General features: G+C 31.7%; 1 protein-coding gene across 19 annotated transcripts in view; it reads right to left on the reverse strand.

Annotated features, from left to right (window-relative positions):
• The window catches only part of BBS9 (Bardet-Biedl syndrome 9), a 622708-nt gene that overhangs the window by 436243 nt on the left and 166073 nt on the right, over nt 1-20392 (reverse strand). For all 19 annotated transcript variants that reach the window (XR_004321417.1, XR_004321414.1, XR_004321412.1 and 16 more), the window contains 2 exons: nt 17631-17771; nt 3264-3359 (listed from right to left, as the gene is read on the reverse strand). Coding sequence is in view for 11 of the 19 variants with exons in the window: in XM_032483738.1 (XP_032339629.1) it covers nt 3264-3359; nt 17631-17771 (237 nt within the window). In the remaining 8 variants the exon portion in view is untranslated. The remainder of the gene's footprint in view (nt 1-3263; nt 3360-17630; nt 17772-20392) is intronic.

Here is a 20392-nt window from a genome sequence, read left to right on the forward strand (position 1 = left end):
TTTCAGAAATCTCTCTAGTGTAGAGTATTTTTCCTAAATATTTTTACCTTTAATGCTTTGGGTTTTTTTCAGAATTCACATAATAAACTCTAATTACACTGAATCACTACTCTACTTTCTGATATTAAAAACCTATTCAGTTTCCAAGAGAATGTGACAATATCTGAGACAATAAGCTGCATCCTCTTTTCTCTTGTCTGATCTACACCAAACTGAACTAAAATTACCATGTAGCACACCTCAAGACTTGGTTGATTATCAAGTAGGTTTTAAAATGCACAGAAAATACTAAGATACAAGAACGGCTTTGTACAATTTATATAGCATTTGACTGTTTACTAGGGAAAATGTACTGGGTTCTTTCCATATGTAGGGTTTTTCTGTCCATTCTAAAGACTGTCTGCCTTTCACAAAAAAAGAAAAATATCAAACAAAGACTGGATACAAATTACTTCATTCCTTTCTTGGGGATAAATTCTCTGATAGAGCATCTGGGAGCACCAACATCTACCACAATCCCAGAAAACTGGACTTTCTTCACATCTATCTCCCTTCATTTGCAAGGGCAGCACAACCACACAAAATCTATGAGATGCAGCAAAAGCAGTCCTAAGAGAGAAGCTCATGATACAGTCCTTCCTCAAAAAACAAGAGCAATCTCAAATAAAAAACCTAACCTATCTCCTAAAAGAATTAGAACAAGAAGAGCAAACAAAACCTAAAGTCATCAGAAGGAAAGAAACAATACAGAACAGGGAGGAAATAAATAAAACAGAGATTTTTTTTTAAAATACTAGAAAAAATCAATCAAACCAAGAGATGGTTTTTTTGAAAGAGTAAACAAAATTGACAAACCGCTGTCCAGGCTCACCAACAAGAAAAGAGAGAGAACACAAATAAATAAAATGAGAAAGAAAAATGGAGAAATTACATCCAATACTACAGAAATACAAAAAAACCATAAGAGAATACTATGAACAACTATATGGAAATAAATTGAACAACCTAGAAGAAATGGACAAGTTTCTGAAAATACAGTCCACCAAGACTGAATCAAGAAAAATAGATCACTTGAACAGACCAATCACTAGAAATGAAATAGAATCAGCAATAAAAAAACCTCCCTACAAACAAAAGTCCAGGACAGATGGCTTCACTGGGGAATTCTACCAAACATACAAAGAGGAACTCCTATTGATTCTTCTCAAACTCTTGCAAAAGATTGAAAAGGAGGGAATACTCATCCAAGCTCAGTCTATAAAGCCACCATCAATCACCCTGATACCAAAATCAAAGACATTACTAAAAAAGTAAAGTACAGGTCAATGTCATTGATGAACACAGATGAAAAATCCTCAACAAAATATTAGCAAACAGAATCCAACAACACATAAAAAAGATTATATACCATGATCAAGTTTAGTCCATCTCAGGAACAAGGATGGTTCAACATACACAAATCAATCAACATGATACACCACATACACAAAAGAAAGGACAAAAATCACATGATCATCTCAATAGATGCAGAAAAAACATTTGATAAAATTCAGCACTCATTTATGATAAAAACTCTTACCAAAGTGGGTATAGAGGGAACATATCTCAACATAATAAAAGCTATTTATGACAAACCCACAGCCAGCATAATACTCAACAGTGAAACACTGAAACCCTTCCCATTTTCAAGGGCGTTTCTTAGGTAGAATTCTGTGTGTCACTGAAGCCAAAAAACCACAAGGGAATTTCAACAGCTATTCTTCAGGTTTAAGGTTTCAATTTACAGTTTATTTGGTTTGTTATTTAAAGGGTCCTGCCCTATTCCATTATTTAGTCTGTCTGCCACACTATAGGCATTCATTGCCATATATTAAGATGAATGTGAATAAATCAGTTATATACTCGGCTGTTTGGTGAAATTTAGATAATGGTAATGTAATCATGGGTAACAGCAGTGCTCTAAGAGTTACTTTATCTAAAAAAGAATAAATATAATGTATTAGGACATAAATATCCCCATTTGCACAAAAAAATAACTTTCTCTCTTTTTTAAATGGCCTCAATTGCAGATTCATCATATAGCATCATCAACTCAAGTTAAACAGATGTGTACAATTTCCCAAAGAAATGTTGGTAACAATTTTTTAGTTTAACTAAGGAGAATAGTTTAACTAAGAGATATGTAGAAAAATGATTCCATCATTCAACTGAAGATTAAAGCTAATCAAAACAAAATGGTGCCAATGTAAAGAAGACTGCAATCATGACCAATCACAAAGACTACAAAAAGTACAGAATTCTCTCATTCAACTAGGAATTGAATTCGATTTCTGTGTCTTATTCTATAATTTTTAGTTGTATCCAAGTCTATTTCACCAGTCACCAATCTACATATTCCAGAAGCTGTTATGATTTTAACCACAGAAACATCATTACAGTTTCTAAAATAGGGATGTATATATACATTCCTCCTGTTCACATCTTTATTTTTCAAAAAGATATGCTCTTATTTTACTATATTTTTGAATTATAAAAAAATTAAACAACTAAGGCTTTGAATGCATAAAGTAGAAAGTGAAAGCCCATTGTACAAACAGCATGAATATACAGATATAGATATAGATACAAATATAAATATATTAATTTCCCCAATACCCTTAGTATACCTAAACTTTGTTAAACATTTCCTTTCTTAACATTTTAATTTTTTTCCATTAAGGTTATAAAACTCCGTGAGTTTAGTAGCTTCATTATGTACATGCGTCAAAAGTCAGTTTTACATTGAGTTGTTTCAACTATTATTTTCATATGAAACAACCAGATCAATAAAGCATATTTAAATCTGAAATTCAAACTTGACAATACAATTATTATATTTCATTCTACTGAGATTAGTCTCACCAAAGTCATCCACTTTCACCTTCATCTTTGCCAATGTCTAAAAGGAGGATTTAAGAATATACACACACACACAAAATTAACTGTAGTTTCTAGTTATTCCTAAAACCTAGTTCACCATGTATCTATCTCAAAAACATTTTTCAATTCTTCAAATTCCTCTCTCAAACTCTCCTCATTCCCAAAACCAAAGCTACATATCTCCAGTAAAACAGGGTCCTATCTTCATAACTAATATAATAGCCCTAAGTTTTCAATATCTAACTGAACATCACCCTTTGCAGAAATCCTTGATGTGGTGATGACCATGATTCAGTGTCCTTAATAAAAATTTTCAAAAGCAATAATACCATGGTTTTACTTACGAGACGTTTTGGAAGCAAGAAGAGTAACTCGGGAACCTCCTAAGAAGTGAAAACCCATTACATTCACCTGATCATCTTCTGACTGACTGGCAAAGCCTAGTAAGAAAAGAAAAAAAAAAAAATCACCTTACATAACCACAAGGCAAACAACATTTGAAATAGAAAACTTAGTTGATAATGAGTATTTTTTACATCACTAGTCATGTTTAAAGCGTATCTATGAACTATATAATATATTAATTGATTTCCATAGTTGCTTCCAATAGCTAAAATTTCTGCCTCACAATAATGTGCTGAAATCATGTAATTTCCTTTCTTCTCCTAGTTCACTTTAGGTCTGAGGCAGGAAGTGCACAAGATAAACATAAAACACCTGTCACACCGAAAAGCAAGGAAATTATCAGTGACTAGTAGAGTTGTATGAAAAGGACATAAGTGCCAACCAAAAGAGACTACCACTGGCCAGAAATGAAAATATCTAAGTATTTAAAAAGGTAATAATTGCACTGGAGTGAAACACATCAAATATAAGGTCATGTGTTCATACTGACACTAAAAACAAAACAAAAAAGCCAAATGCTCACTATTGAAGGGTCCTAGAGAATCAATTCATTATTTTAAAAATCAATAATAAAGACAAAGAATCAAGCATTTATCCTGATGATCTTACTCAGATGGTACCACAAAACCAATAGCAGATAAGGGAAAGGAACTCTATACACAAATATTTCAGCTATAAATTGAAGAAAGCTTAAAAGAAATAGAATACCACCAATTTTCAACTTCAAATGAATTAATTGATCTCAGCATTGAATATCAATAGCTGTCACCATCACAAAAAAAGGGATAAAGAGGCATTATGTACTTCCTGATGAACAGATATACCACCATTCATGAAGGAGGGTGGTCAAAATAATCCTGACTATTAGCTCTAGATGCAATTATCAATTTACAGGGAACAAGGTGGACAGAGAAAATATTAAATAACATTTCAGGATGTAATCAGTAAAATTCAAAGTATGGAAAACTCAGAGGAAAAAATAATTTGTACTCTTCAAGAAATAAATGGTAAATTAAAAAGAAATATAAAGGAGAAAAATCTATAAAAGAGGAGACATCAAAAAATTCATTTGAAATTTCTTAATTTTAAGATTAACCCAGGCTTCTCTCAGAAACTGAGATGCCCCCTCTGTTGATAAAGACCTTGTGTATGACTGTATTCTGTGCAATAATCTAGTAAAATAAAGTGCATATAATCAAAAAAAACTCATATCAAAAATTGCAAAAAGTGGAACACATTTAAATCTTGACAAAAACAAATAAAAATTATAATATTGGAGACTTTCATTCTGGGCCAAGATGGAAAAACTGGAGCCAAATTTACCCTTCCATCTCAAACAACATAAAAATGGAATAAAGTATATGAAACATTTCCTAAGACACCAGATATCAGCAAATGAACAACAGTGATTTCTGACAAACAAGAAATAAAGGAGCCCTATGATTGCTTCAGCTTACTACCTAGAGAAAATTTCCAAGGCACAACACAAGGAGGGGGAGCCCAGAAGCAACCCAGCATTCTTCCTGAGTTGAGGAGATAAGGTTGGAAATCCAAGAAGACCAAAAGTTGGCAGAAGTTCTCAAGGCAGATAATGGTCAGAGCTACATAAAAAGAACTTCAGAAATCTGCAGAGTCCCCTTTGAGTACTCAGCAGAACACTAATTAGTGCATGCCTGTGAGGAAACCACCTGAGGTTGGGAAAAGAACCAGCAAAAATGGTAACAGGGAATAATCCACAAGCTCATACAGGGCAAGATAATCCCTGCTTTCACTGGCCAAAATGTAAACATCGTAATTCACTAGGCATCAGGTAGAATACACAGAAGAGGTTGACTTCAGTAGCAGGTAAATTCTGCCCTAGAATAAATGTTGTTCCCATCCTGCCTAACAAAGCTTCAAAGTAACACCAAAAAGGATCAAACTTTTTCAAGTAACTTAACTGTGTCCCGGGGGAACAAAAAAGCTCAAGAATATTAATAGAAAAACTAAAATGCTCAACATACTAGATAAAATTCAGAAGTTCTGTCCTTCAACCAAAAATTACAGGACATTCAAAAATAAAAGAAATTACAATCCATTAACAAGGAGAAAAATCAATCAAAACTAACTCAGAAATAACACAGATGATAAAATTTGTAGGCAAAGGCATTAAAACTATTATTATATTATATTATTATAAATGTTCAAACAAGCTATATTAAAGAGACATGGAAGATTTTTTTTAAAAGAGAGAGAAACACAAATCAAACTCTGAGAAACTAAAACTACAAAATCTGAGACAAAAAATACACTGAGTGGGATTACGAGCACATTACACACGGAAGAAAAAAATAACATGAATGTATAACAATAGAAACCACCCAAAATAAAGCACAAAGAGAAAAAAGAGTGAAGAAACTAAAATAGAGCATCACTGAGCACTAGAACAACCTCAACTGGCAAATATACATATAATGGTAGTCCTTAAAATAAAGAAGGAAAAAAGAGTGGAGACAGAAAAAAAAATTTCAAAAAAATAACAACCAAAATATTTTAAAACTGGACAAAAATTATAAAGCCACAGATCAAAGTATCTTAACAGACACCAAGCACAAGAGAGACAAAAATACAAAACAAACAAATAATAAAAAAAAGAACTATACCAAGGTATACCAAATTACAACTGCTTAAAGAAAAATATCTTGAAAGCAACCAAAGAAAAATGATACATTACATATAGAGGAATGGCCTTTGTGTTGTCAACCCAACTCCAGAAAACAGTGGAGCAATATCTTTACAATACTGAAAGAAAAATATTGTCAACCTACAATTCTTTACCTACTGAAAATAACTTTTTAAAAAAGGTGAAAAAAATACCTTTTCAGACAAAGAAGGTTGAAAGAATTCATCATCAGTATATCTGCACCAAAAGAAATGTTAAAGAAGTACTTCAAGAAAAAAGAAAATACCAGATGAAAATCCAGTTCTATAGAAAGGAATGAAAAGCAGTGAAAAAGTAGCTTTGTAAGGAAATATATGAGATTATTGTCTTTATTATTATTATCTCTTTAAAAGATAATCACTGTTTAGAGCAAAATTCATAACAATGTATTGCAAAGTTTATAATACATGTAGGTATAAAATATAAGACAATAGCACACAGGCTGGAGGGGAGAGATGGAAGTATACGATCATATGATTCTTACATTATGTGTGAGGCACTATAGTATCACCTAAAAATAGACTGTGATAAGTTAAACATGTTTATGATATCATGCATTCAAGCATTTTTGGCAGGGAAATATTGCTCTTAAGGGTGAAAAAATCAATTCATGGGGCTCAAAAAACTTACTCATTTTATCTATAAAAACAGATATTTATGTAGAATATGAACAGATATGTAGGCTATCCAGGTTATTAAAAATGATTAAGAAAAAAATGTCTAAAATGGCTTTTGGAGGGGAGGAATAATAAAAGAAAGGTTGAAAAACATTGCTACACATTTCAAAGAAACAACTAAATTAACACTAGGTAATATAGGGAATAAAACAACAAAGGAGAAAAAACAGAATCATAAAATACACTCAACATAAAAGAATGTAGAAAAGAAGAAAATGGGGCAAATAAAAAACAAAGAGCAGGTCAGTAGACTTAAAACCAACCATATCAATAATTACATTGAAAGTAAATGGTCTAAACAACCCCAGTAAAAATAGATACTTTTGGATTGCAATTTTTAAAGAGCCAAGACTCAACTGTACACTACCTATAAGAAATCTACTTGAAATATAAAAAAGTAAACAATTTGAAAGTTAAAAAAGAAGATACTATATATAGAAAACCCTAAAAGCTCCTCACAGAAACTACTAGAGCTGATAAAAGAATTTGGCAAGGTAGCAGGATGAAAGATTAACATACAGAAGTCAGTTGCATTTCTTTACACTAACAATGAAATATCAGGAAAAGAAAGTAAAGCAGCAATCCCTTTTAAAATCACATTCAAAACAGTAAAATACTTAGGAATAAATCTGACCAAAGAGGTGAAAGACTTATACATGGAGAACTACAAAATACTGATTAAGGAAATTAAAGATGATTCAAAGACATGGAAAGATATCCCATGCTCTTGGGTTGAAAGAATTAATATTGTTAAAATGGCCATACTGCCCAAGGCAATCTACAGATTTAATGTGATCCCTATCAAATCACCCATGATATTTTTCACAGAACTAGAACAAATCATCCTAAAATTTATATGGACTCACAAAAGACCCAGAATTGCCAAGCAATGCTGAAGAAAAAAAAATGAAACTGGAGGAATAACCCCACCAAAACTTCAGACAATACTAAAAAGCGACAGTGATCAAAATAGCATGGTATTGTCACAAAAACAGACATATGGATCAATGGAACAGAACAGAGAGCCCAGAAATAAACCCAAAGACCTACGGTCAATTAATCTTCAATAAAAGAGTCAAGAATTACAATGGAGAAGACAGTCCCTTCACCAAGTGATGCTGGGAAAACTGGACAGCAGAATATAAATCAATGAAGTTAGAACACTCCCTCACACCATACACAAACATAAACTCAAAATGGCCTAAAGACTTAAATATAAGACAAGACACCATGAACCTCCTAGAAGAAAACACAGGCAAAACACTCTCTGACATAAATCTTAGCAATGCTCTCCTAGGGCAGTCTACCTAGGCAATAGAAAGAAAAGCAAAAATAAACAGATGGACCTAATTAAACTTATAAGCTTTTGCACAGCAAAGGAAACCATAAGTAAAACAAAACGACAACCTATGCAATGGCAGAAAATATGTGCAAATTATGCAACTGACAAAGGTTTAACTTCCAGAATATATAAATAGCTCACACAACTTAATAACAAAAAAAAAGTAAACAACCCAATCCAAAAATGGGCAGATGACCTAAACAAGCAGTTCTCCAATGAAGACATACAAACGACCAGTAGGCATGTGAAAAAACGCTCATCATCGCTAATTATTAGAGAAATGCAAATCAAAACTACAATGAGGTATCACTTCACACCAGTCAGAATGACCATCATTCAAAAGACCACAAACAATAAAAAGGAACCCCCCTATGCTGCTGGTGGGAATGAAGTTTGGTGCAGCCATTATAGAAAACAGTATGGAGATTCCTCAAAAAACTAAAAATAGACTTATCATATGATCTAGCAATCCCACTCCTGGGCATACATCCAGAGGGAACTCTAACTTGAAAAAATACATGCACCCCAATGTTCACAGCAGCACTATACACAATCGCCAGGACATGAAAGCAACCTAAATGTCCCTTAAAATAAAGAAGGAAAAAGGAGTGGAGACAGATGTCCATCAGCAGATGACTGGATAAAGAAGCTGTGGTATATTTATACAATGGAACACTACTCAGCCATAAAAAAGAAGAAAATAATGCCATTTGCAGCAACATGGATGGATCTGGAGATCATCATTCTAAGTGAAGCAAGCCAGAAAGAGAAAGAAAAATACCATATGATATCACTCATATGTGGAATCTGAAAAAAAAAGAAAAGAAAAAGAAAAAAGAGGAGACTAATGAACTCATCTACAAAACAGAAACAGACTCACAGACATACTAAATAATCTTATGGTTACCAAGGGAAAGGGGGTGGGAAGGGATAAATTTGAGAGTTTGAGATTTGCAAATGTTAACCACTACATATAAAAATAGATTAAAAAACAAATTTCTTCAGTATAGCACAGGGAACTATATTCAATATCTTGTAAAAACCTTTAATAAAAAAATATGAAAACACAAATATATGTATAAATATGCATAACTGGGCATTATGCTATACATCAGAAATTGACACATTGTAACTGACTATACTTCAATTTTTTAAAAAATCCTTTGAATAATAAAAAAAGTAAAAGAAGGAAAATACATATATACTATTGTAACGCTAGGCAAACGAAAGTTGGAATAGTTATATTAATATCATACAAAGCAGATTTTAGGCAAAGAATATTAACAAAGACAGAGGCTATTTCATAATAATCAAGAAAGCATTATAATCCTAAACTTTTATGTACCTAAAACAGCTTGAAAATCTATAAAGTAAAAACTTCAGATCTCCCACAACAACAAAAAAAGAAATACATAAATTATAGTTGAAGATTTCAACAACCTACTCTCAGTAATTGACACAAGTAGACAAAAAATCAGTAAGGATATAGAAGATTTAAAAGACTATCAGAAAACTTGCCTTAACTGACATTTATGCAAGATCTCACCCTACAACAGCAGAAAATTCATTAGTTTCAAATGTAGAATATATATAAAGACAGTCCTAGCTTGGGGCCATTAAATAAGTCTCAATAAATTTAAAAGGATTCAAGCCATACAAAATACATTCTCCTACAACAGTGAAATTGAAGACCAAATCAATAGCAAAAGTTCCATGAAAAATCCTCAAGTGTTTGGAAACTATAAAACATATGCCTAAATAACATGAGTCAAAATAGAAATCAAATTGAGAGTTCTAGCTTTGCAGATACTAACTAATACATATAAAATAGATAAACAACAAGTTTATACTGTATAGCATGGGGAACTATATTCAATATTTTGTAGTAACTTTTGGTTAAAAAGAATAGGAAAACGAATATATGTATGTTCCTATATGACTGAAGTATTGTCCTGTACACCAGAAATTGATACATTGTAAACTGACTATACTTCAATAAAATATATTAAACACACACCAAAAAAAAGAAATCAAAGGGGAAATTAAAGTGTTTTTAAAAAATAAACAAATAAGTAAATAAAGTGTTTCAAACTGAATAAAAAGAAAAACACATTTCACAATTTGTAGCTAAAGGTTAAATGCAGTAGTTTGAGGAAATTTTATAGCATTAACCAACTACATTAAAAAGAAGAATAGAAAAGAATAAAATTATGCCATTTGCAACAACAATGGATAGACCTGGAGATCATCATACTAAATGAAGTAAGCCAGAAAGAGAAAGAAAAATACCATACGATATCACTTATATGTGGAATCTTAAAAAAAGGACACAAATGAACTTATTTACAAAACAGAGACAGACTCACAGACATAGAAAACAAACTTACGGTCACCAGAGGGGAAAGGGGGTAGAGAGGGATAAATTGGGAGTATGAGATTTGCAAATTCTAACTACTATATATAAAACAGATAAACAACGTCTTACTGTATAGCACAGAGAACTGGTATTCAATACTTTGTAATAGACTATAATGAAAAAGAACATAAAAAGAAATATATATATATATATATATATATATATATGTATAAATGAATCACTATGCTGTACACCAGAAATTAACACAACATTGTAAATCAACTACACTTCAATTTTTTTTGTTGAAATCCCATTTAAAAAAAGAATGGTCTCTTTCATCTTAAGAAAACAGAAGAAAAAGAAAAAACTTAAATCCAAAGTAAGCAGAAAAAAGGAAAATCAGAAGAATTAAAAGTAGTAGAAAACAAAAATAAAAAAAGAAAATTAATGAAAGTAAAAGCTGTTTTTTCAAAAAGAGATAAAATGGATAAACCTGTAATCAATAGATTAGGAGAAACAAACAAACAAACAAGACACAAATCACCAGTATCAGTAATGAGCTGTCATCACTACAGATTCTACAGATATTAAAAGGAAAAAAAAATATTACAAACAACCTTATGTCAATAAATTCGACAACTCAGATGAAATGCATACGTTCCTTGAAAAACAAAAACTAGCAAAACTCACGCAATAAGAAACAGATAACCTGAATAGTCTTATCTCTTTTGAAGAAATTGCATTTGTACTTTAAAAGCTATCCCATACAGAAAAGTCAAGATCTGGAAAACTTGAATTCTTCTAAATATTTGAGCAAGAAATAAAAATTGAAGAGAGGTAAATATTTCCCAACTCATTCCATAAACTCCACATTAATGACACACAATTATAGGGAAGCAAAATTACAGATCAGTATCCCTTGAAAAAATATGTAAAAATTCTAAACTAAAGTTTAGCAAATTAAACCCAACAATATATTGCAAGGACAAGACATCAAGATCAATGCATGATTTATCGAAAGCATGCACAACTGTACTAACATTCAAAAGTTCATGTAATCCACCTATTAACAGACTAAAGAAGAAAATGATATAAAATATCTCAATTGATGTAGAAAAGGCATTGAAAAAACTTAATATCTATTCCTAATTAAATTCCCAGCAAACCTGATATAGAAGGGAACTTCCTCAACCTGGTATAAGACATCTACATAATACAGCTAAAACATACTAATGCCAAAAGACAGCATATCTGCTCTCATCATTTTCATTCAAAATCATAACAAAGTTTCTAGCCAAGGTAAAAAGCAAGCAAAAATAAACACAGAATCTCCAGATTGGAAAGGAAGAAGTAAAATTGTTTCCACTTGCAGATGACATAATCATCTATGTAGAAAATCTGATTAAATCTACAAAAAAAGCTAGTAGAACCAATAAGTGGTTTAACAATGTTGCATGATACAAGATGAATGCACACAAAAAAACTTGTATTTCTGTACTAGGAAACAACAATATGAAATTGAAATGAAACAATACAATTTGTAATTGCATCAAAATATATAAAATACTTAGGTATAAAACTGACAATGATATATAAGACCTATACACTGAAAACTACAAACTCTTAGTGAGAAAAACAAAATAAGTCCTAAATAAATGAAGATTTCTACTTTCATCTTAAGAAACTAGGATAAGTAGAGCAAATTTTACCATGTTCAATATTGTTAAGATGTTTCTCTCCAAACTGGTTTACAGTATTGTAATCCCAGTTCCAACCAAAATTTCAGCAGGCATTTTTTGGGTAAAAATTGGTAAGCTGATTCTAAGATTCATGTGAAAATACAAATGATCTAGAACATCCGAGACAATTTTGAAAAAAAAGAATCAAGTTGGAGAAATTATACTACGTGACTTCTAGACTTATAATATTAATTAAGACACTAAGCTGTTGGTATACAGCAATATTGATGGGCAAAGACAAACAGATCAGTGGAACAAACTGAAGGGAGCAGAAATATATATATACATTCCAACGGTTTATATAGTCCTATGATATAAAGTCAGATTACTTCAACAACTTTGCAAAGGCAATTCAGTGGAAAAGGATATAGTCTTTTCAAAAGTCGTGCTGGAGTATTAGATAGTCATACGCAAAAACATGGGATTTATCTATATCTCACACTGCACATAAATATCAGCTCAAAACAGATGAGCCCTAAATGTAAAATGTAAAACTAGAAAACTTCTAGATAAATACATACAAGAAAAACTTTGTAACCCTGAGTTAGGCAAAGATTTCTTAGATATAACATTAAATCATAATCCATAAAAAAAATGATAAATTGGGCTTTATCAAAAAAAAGAACTTCTGCTCTTCCAAAGACATGCCACAGACTGGGAGAAAATATTTGTAAATCACATAATCCAATACAGTAATGAAAGAAGGCAGATAAAAAAAGAGTACATACTAAATAATCCCATTTTATAAAATTCTAGAAAATGCAAAGTAATCTACAGTGACAGAAAGCAAACTAGTGGTTGCCTGGAGATGGGGGATAAAGGATTACAAAGGCGGACAAGGAAGCTTTTTGGGGTGATCGATATTTTCAGCATTGTGATTACAGAGATGGTTTTGATGCAGGAAAACAGATGTGGGGCGTGAGGAGGGCCGTGTCCCAGGCTTCGGTTGAGCCCCTGGGATCTGCCCCGCCAAGTGTGGGTCCTTGGCTTCACGCAGGAAAGAATTCAAGAGAGAGCCACAGTTGAGTAAAGGTAGATTTATTCACAGAGATACATTGAAAGGCAAGAGAAAGGCCACGAGGCATGGGGGTTGCGTGCTCTGAATAAAAGTAGGTACACACTCCAAAGACAGAATGTGGGCCATCTCCAAAGAGGGAGACCGGGGTGGCCACGAGGCACCATGTTGCTGGTTTTTATGGGCTTGGTGGCTTCATATGCTAATAAGTGGAGGGACCAGTCTAAGTAGCCTGGGGAAGGAGGTGGAATTCCCAGGAAGTTTGCCATTTCCCACTCTTTGACAATCTGTGGCTAGCCTTGGGACTGCCATGGTGCCTGTGGGCATGTTATTCATCATGTTAATATATTACAATGGGCATATAATGAAACGCAAGATCTACTAGAAGTTAAATCTCTCATCATCCTGAGCCTCAATGCCTACTGGGGGTTGAATCTTTCACCATTTTGATGTTAATTGCTGTAGCATTCCTTGAATGGCTGTGCCCTGCCCCCTTTCTGTCTCAGTTTCACAGATAAAAACTAACATAAAAACTTATTAAATTATTTACTTTATACATGTATACATAAGTTATACTCCAATAAAGTTGTTTTTTATAAAAAAAAATTATACCCTGAAGCTGTGTTTGAGAATTAAAGAATGTATTAAAATCTACAGGAGAGGGGGTAGGGTACAGCTCAATTGCCAGAGTGCCTGCTAAGCATGCATGAGGTCCTGGGTTCAATCCTCAGTACCTCCATTAAAAACAAAATATAAGTAAATAAACCTAATTACCTCCCCCCTCAAACAACAAACAACCTCCCCCTTCAATAACAAAACAAAGAAACAATAAAACTAAAGTTTAAAAAAAATGTACCAGAAGAAAATATAAGTAATTAATTTATAATCTTAAAATAGAGATCATTCTAAGCACAATATGAAAACTTGAAAACAAACAAAAAAAATAAAGCAGTAAATAAAATTAAATTTTAAAATAAATTTCACTATCTAAAAATATAAACCTCATATATTAAAAGAATAAAATTAATTAATCAAAATTACTATGCTAACAAACCATTTAGAAATGCAAATTTTAAAAAGAGATGTCATTTTTCACCTAACCATGTCAAAAATTTAAAAAGATTCAAACCCAGCTGCTACCCTGGGTATGAACCCTGATATTAGGCTTATAACCTGATACAATTATTCCAGAAGTAACTCTGGCATCTGAATAAAGTTTTCAAATGTGCATATCCTTTAACTCAGTCATTTGTTTTCAAGGAATTTCTCCAAAGAGAAACAGAAAAGTATAAAAAAACTATTTACATGGCACCTGCAAGCAATAGAATATTATGTAATCATTAAAATATAAACTCATTGACAAGGAAAGATAACCATATATTTCAGTACCATGAAAGACTGTTACAATAGCATGCTATTTGTTATTATATTTAAGGAAAACTTTTGCGTAAAATCACCAGTATCATGGCATATACTGACTGTCAGCTAATTTAAAATCTATTCTTAACCTCCTTTTCCCTAGCGCATCTACATTAGTTCTCAGCCCCCTTACCAGCTATAGAGGCCATGTGATGCTATTAACGGCTATTGAGACTTACACAGAAACCTCCTAAAAGCTATGGAAACATGCCTTCCTGATAAAAGTTACAGTCATTCCTATAGCTAACTCCTTCCCCTATCTCCTGCCTTGTGGTCAGTTATGGTGACTTAGGCTGAAGCAGCTATCTCACTGCCACTGAACAAGCCAAATACACTAGAGAATGCACATTGCAAAGAAAGAAAAAAACTGGGTGTTTGACAACATTCACAAACCACTATACCAGCTTCCAGGACCCACTTTTGGACTTCTCTTTATATGAGACAAATATACATACACATATATTTATATACATTGCTTAATTCACATTTAGCCAGAAGCACTCCAGATAGTTATTTATATATACATATGTAAATAAATATTTTCTATATAACCATCAAACATATTTAAAGCTTTTTATAATTATAATATCCTCTACTGGCCAGGATTTGCAGTACAAAACACCTCCATTCAAACACTGATGATAGGGTTAAATGATATGGCCCTTTAGGAAATCAATTTCACACTCAATTTCAAAAGCTTTAAAAATATTCTTATCCTTTGTTTCACTTAGTAATTCCACTTTTAGATAGTCATCAAATAAATAATATAAATTTAGGGAAGTATTGCCATAATATATTTACAACATTAATAAACTGAAAACAACATAAATGTCAAAAAATATAATGCTGGTCAGATGATTTTATAGTATAGATTTATCACAGAATATTATGCAATCATTAAAATTATAAAATAAAAATCTAATTATGTAGAAAGGTGCCTCACAACAACATATAAAGTAAAATTCCTTGGGGAGATGAAATGCTTAGAAAAAATATTTTTAAAAGATTAGGAAAATATAACAAAATATAAGTAAATATTGCTAGATGATAGAATTACCAGTTACTTTTGTTTTCTTCTTTTTGGTTACCTATTTCTAAATTCTACATGTCTTTTGTAATAAGAAACATTAAAGTTATTTTAAATATTTTAAATATACAAAAAAAGAACTGAAATAAGTAGGAAGAGATGTAGATTAAAAGCAGTTTTCTTTCTTCTCTATGAAGCTCATTAATTATGTTTATTTCAGTTAAAAAATAAATTTGCAATAGTAACCTTATCTGACATCAGCATATAAAAGTCTTATAAACCTCAAGAGTGAAAAGCACTCATGAAAAGTGAAGAAGTACCAAGAGTACTTATTTTAAGCAATTACAGGATTCCAGCATGTTCAATATGAAAACAAACCCAGGAGCTCAAAAAGAGAACATGCTATATCACATACAATGAATCTTAGGGGAAATTTTTTTAAATTTGTCATTGAGACCCATTTCTAAAATGAGTAAAAAGTAAATATATGCTGATGAGCCTAAGATAACTGTGACATCAAAATACTTGAGTCCAAGCTTTCCTTAGTATTTCTTGTCCAATCCATATCTTACAGAAATTATCTCTCTGGTCAAAATCATTCACTTTTATTCAATCTCTATAGGTTTCAGCCATCTATAGTAAAGATCAACCACTCAGAAACCATAGTCTTAAATATTTTTCAAAGGCATCAATAAATTTGGTGTGTAACATACAATTTCCAAATATACTGTCAGGATAGTATAGGAGACTCAAGGAATTAGTATATTTGTATAAGATGTTATAAAGTTGGTGGCCCTTTCTGCCTTTGTTATAATCCAAATTTGTTCTAAGAAAATTAACTAAGAAGAAAGAGAGGGGGAGGGAATAAGAAACCAAAGGGCACAAAACTATTTGCTAACTATACACACATACACATTCACTCACTCACTCACTCAAACTCAGCTCAAACTAAAGAGCAGATTAATTGTAATAAAGATCATCTTGCAGATTTTTTTGTAAAGGTATATACACACACACACACACACACGTATATATATATATATATATATATATATACACACACACACACATATATATATGAATAAAGCTTTTTAAAAACACTTCAAATTAATGAAAAATAAATTTTAAGTACTTTAAGTAGATAATAACACAAAAATTGACTTACTATAAATTTCTAAACCTTGTGGAAAGTACTTTGTATTCTAAATCCTATCCACTAATGCAAGTGTGAGGATGCATCTTATGGTCAACAGTGCTGATTTTTAATGAGGGATTTAAAAGGGTTGATTTAATTCCTAGATTTTTTTTTAGTTCCACCTCATTACCAAGAAAGTTAATAGACGTGACACATCAGAAATCCTCGGCTACTAAAGATATTTTATCTAATCAACACTACTCTTTTCTAAGCTACTCAGAAAGAAAAACCCAACACCTGGATAAAGTCACACCTTCACAAATTACCCCAACTGTTCACTGTGATATTCAAGCTTTATACACGAAGTCCCTTCCAAGGATCAGAGCCAGAGAATGAACATCGCCCCTTCCAGCTGCTGGAGACAGCAAAACCACAAAAAGTACCTACTTATGAGATTACTTTTCAGGGACATAAGAATATACTTTAAAAAGGTGCATCTCTAAAAACCTACAATAGAGGAATAATAAATATTTATATACTTAGAAAAGGGATATATTCAAAAACCTACAATAAAATGAATAATAAATATTTACATTCCAAGCCAAAAAACTCCACAGTCTAAAAAGAAACATTTGATGTTTTCATTTTTGAATACTTAAGCAAAATAATGATTACAATAATTTTAATCAAACTTAAAAGGTACACTTTATTACTTTGTTGATATATGCTATTCACCTTTGAAAAGGCAAACAAGAAGGAAAAACCCTTGAGGCATTTTTGTATTCTGACTTAACAATTATCTGAAAATTACCCCATCATTACCTGCTGATGAAGGATTCCATTCTAAATTCTTAACATTTTTGATTTTACAGGCATATTATTTCAAAAGTCCTACCTGGAAAGAGACTGAGAAGACTGACTGGAGATTTGTTGGTTTCAATAGTTAGTTTGTGGCTTGCAGTTTTTGAAGGCTGGCCTGGTAAGCAGACTAATTTCAGGGGAAGTCTAAATTTACATTGGGTAACTCGAGGAATGCCTGAAATAGAAAGAGAGAAACAGAGATTCATAGATTTGACAAATAATTTGACCAAAAAAATTGTGCTACTAATAGTTTAAGTAGCACTATATCTTAGTTTACATGTTTGCTACCTGCCCATTTCATTTAGCATAACTGCAATAACTGGAAAGCATGATCATAATTCATATTTTTATATTATTGTCAACAAGTACAAGGTAAAAATATAATCTTAAAAAGGAGCATAGGTGCAAGCTCTGCCCTTAAAAGTAATACCATATTTTAAAAATCATCACAGTTGAGCACTATATAAAATATTACACAGTTATATTCAATTACTGAACTATCTTTAAGACCTTCAAAGTTCTAGCCCTAATCTAAGGCTGTCAGCTAAAATGAGCAAAGAATATGAAATTTATATCAGAAAGACTCTATAGGACCATAACTAATAATTTCTCTATCTCATAAATTTTTTAATCTTTAGCTTTTTTACTTATTGAAGATTGAAATTACAATGAACAATTTGCAATAAATTATATGAGCATGAAAGGAGAATTTGGTCTACTGACATTCATGTCATTTCACACATTAATATCAAGAATATTATTTTCATATAAATTAAATTTTTCCCAATCCATTTAACTTTACATATCACTGTTAAGCAACATCTTGAAAGTCTTATATAGTCATTCAACTGTCAAATTTTTTCAGAAAGTATACAGGCATACTGAAATAGGTACCTGAATAAATAAGTAGCAATGAAGAGTTTTATGTGAGAATTCAAAGTTTTTAAAAATCATTCCTTTTAATGTTTTGCAAAGAACAAAACCGAAACCAAAGCAAATTAGGCTCTCTACTTATAAATCAAGAAAAGCAATTCTACAACTTTAGTTTTCTCTCCTTTTATACTAGGATTCTATTTTTGACTGAATAAGATAAAAGATAACATACAAAAACATATATCTTTGTAAACTATTCTAGAGAAATGGAAAACTTTAAGTGTTTTACGCTACTTGATAGATTTACACAATAGTTCCTTTATTTCTTTATAGTGGAGTCAGAGAGCAGCTTTAAAATAGCAAAAGCAGAAGCAGTAAAGTTCAGAGACGTGATCCCAAAGTAGGATTCCTAGAATTAGCAATATGCATTTTGTTAATGCCAATTAGAGTTGTGTGGTTTACTCTACAACCAAGCTGGGAGTACACTTTTCAGTACTACTTATTCACTAGGATAGTGAAAGATCATCAACAATGGCAAGCATATTGATATATGAGGTCAATTAAATACTTTTTCAGAGCATGTGGAGCATATTTGTCATTCTCTTCAACATAATCTATTATCCATCAAATTTTACATAGCTCATTTTTTGCTCATAACCAACAGATGTTAAATTCACTTCTCCTGGAATCCTAGATGCAAATTATAACTGGTGTCTCTTCAGAAAAATCCCAGGGTATTATTTCCTGACATTCTGTAAGGTTTTAGAGGCATGTGTATTTGTACTTTACAATGATGAAATGTTTTGACTCAAAATATTATGGTAACATGATCTAAGCTACTGCTCAAACCACAGCTATCAATATCACCACAAAAAACAGTACAAAGCATTATTTTTTCCAACTGCATATATTCCATATATCCCTAAATTATGGAAATATATCTACTAATATGTTTCCTCTGCAATATATAAATTGCAGCCTCAATTAATAGATACAGTCTGGAAAGAACAAGGAAACTGAAACCTATTTCCATTTCCTTCATTTTTAATGAATAGAGTAACAGGGAAAAAAATTGCTTCATCTTCTGACGATTCTGCACATGCACAAAGAGAAGCTATTTTTTATGTACTTTCAATCGAAGTCTGAGCTAACTGTTCTAACAAAGTTTGGCTGTAAATGTTCTTCTAAAACTATACTGCTAAAACTGTGGCTCTACTTCACTTGGACCAAGTACTGATTGAATTTGTGTTAAAAAAAAACCATGATCAGCAACACTAGCTTTATGTTACTGAGTCCATATATTTGAAGATTATTACTCTAAAATTTCAAGAACCTAGAGCTAAAGAAATTGTTGGTGTATGTAAGTTTTCAGAAATTAAAACAAATGGATTGCAAGCACTAATAAACCCAAGAAGGGAAATACATTATAACTCAATTCACAGTTCAGTTAAGTCAGTTAATGACAATATCACACACTAGGACAATGGTCTGCAGTTGTTCAGATTTGTAGAACCCCTCCAGAATTTCTTTTCTCTCCAGTAATTGTAAACCTGTTTCACAGGACATTTGGAAAACATTACTTTGAAAAATGATGACACTCATACTTAATAAAATGATTATGGTTATTTTTTAAATGATGGCAACTTGAAAAGTTTTACCATTAGGGGGAAAAAAGAGAGTAAGGAAACCATATCCTTAAAAAGAAATTTTATAATGCCAGTATTTTATATTATTTTCCATCAAATTAAACCTAAGCATTTCAAAATATAATCTCTAGTATTTAGGCATGGGATTTATCAGAGGTACATTTCTTCTGAGATTCACATTTTCTTAAGAAACTTGAAATGCAAATTTAGCTACCAATTATTCTTCAAGTTAGAACTGTATCTAAGAACCTGAAGCCAGAGACATGTAGAGGTATGT

This window comes from Camelus ferus, chromosome 7 (genome assembly GCF_009834535.1).
Source record: "Camelus ferus isolate YT-003-E chromosome 7, BCGSAC_Cfer_1.0, whole genome shotgun sequence".
Classification (NCBI taxonomy): Eukaryota; Metazoa; Chordata; class Mammalia; order Artiodactyla; family Camelidae; genus Camelus; species Camelus ferus.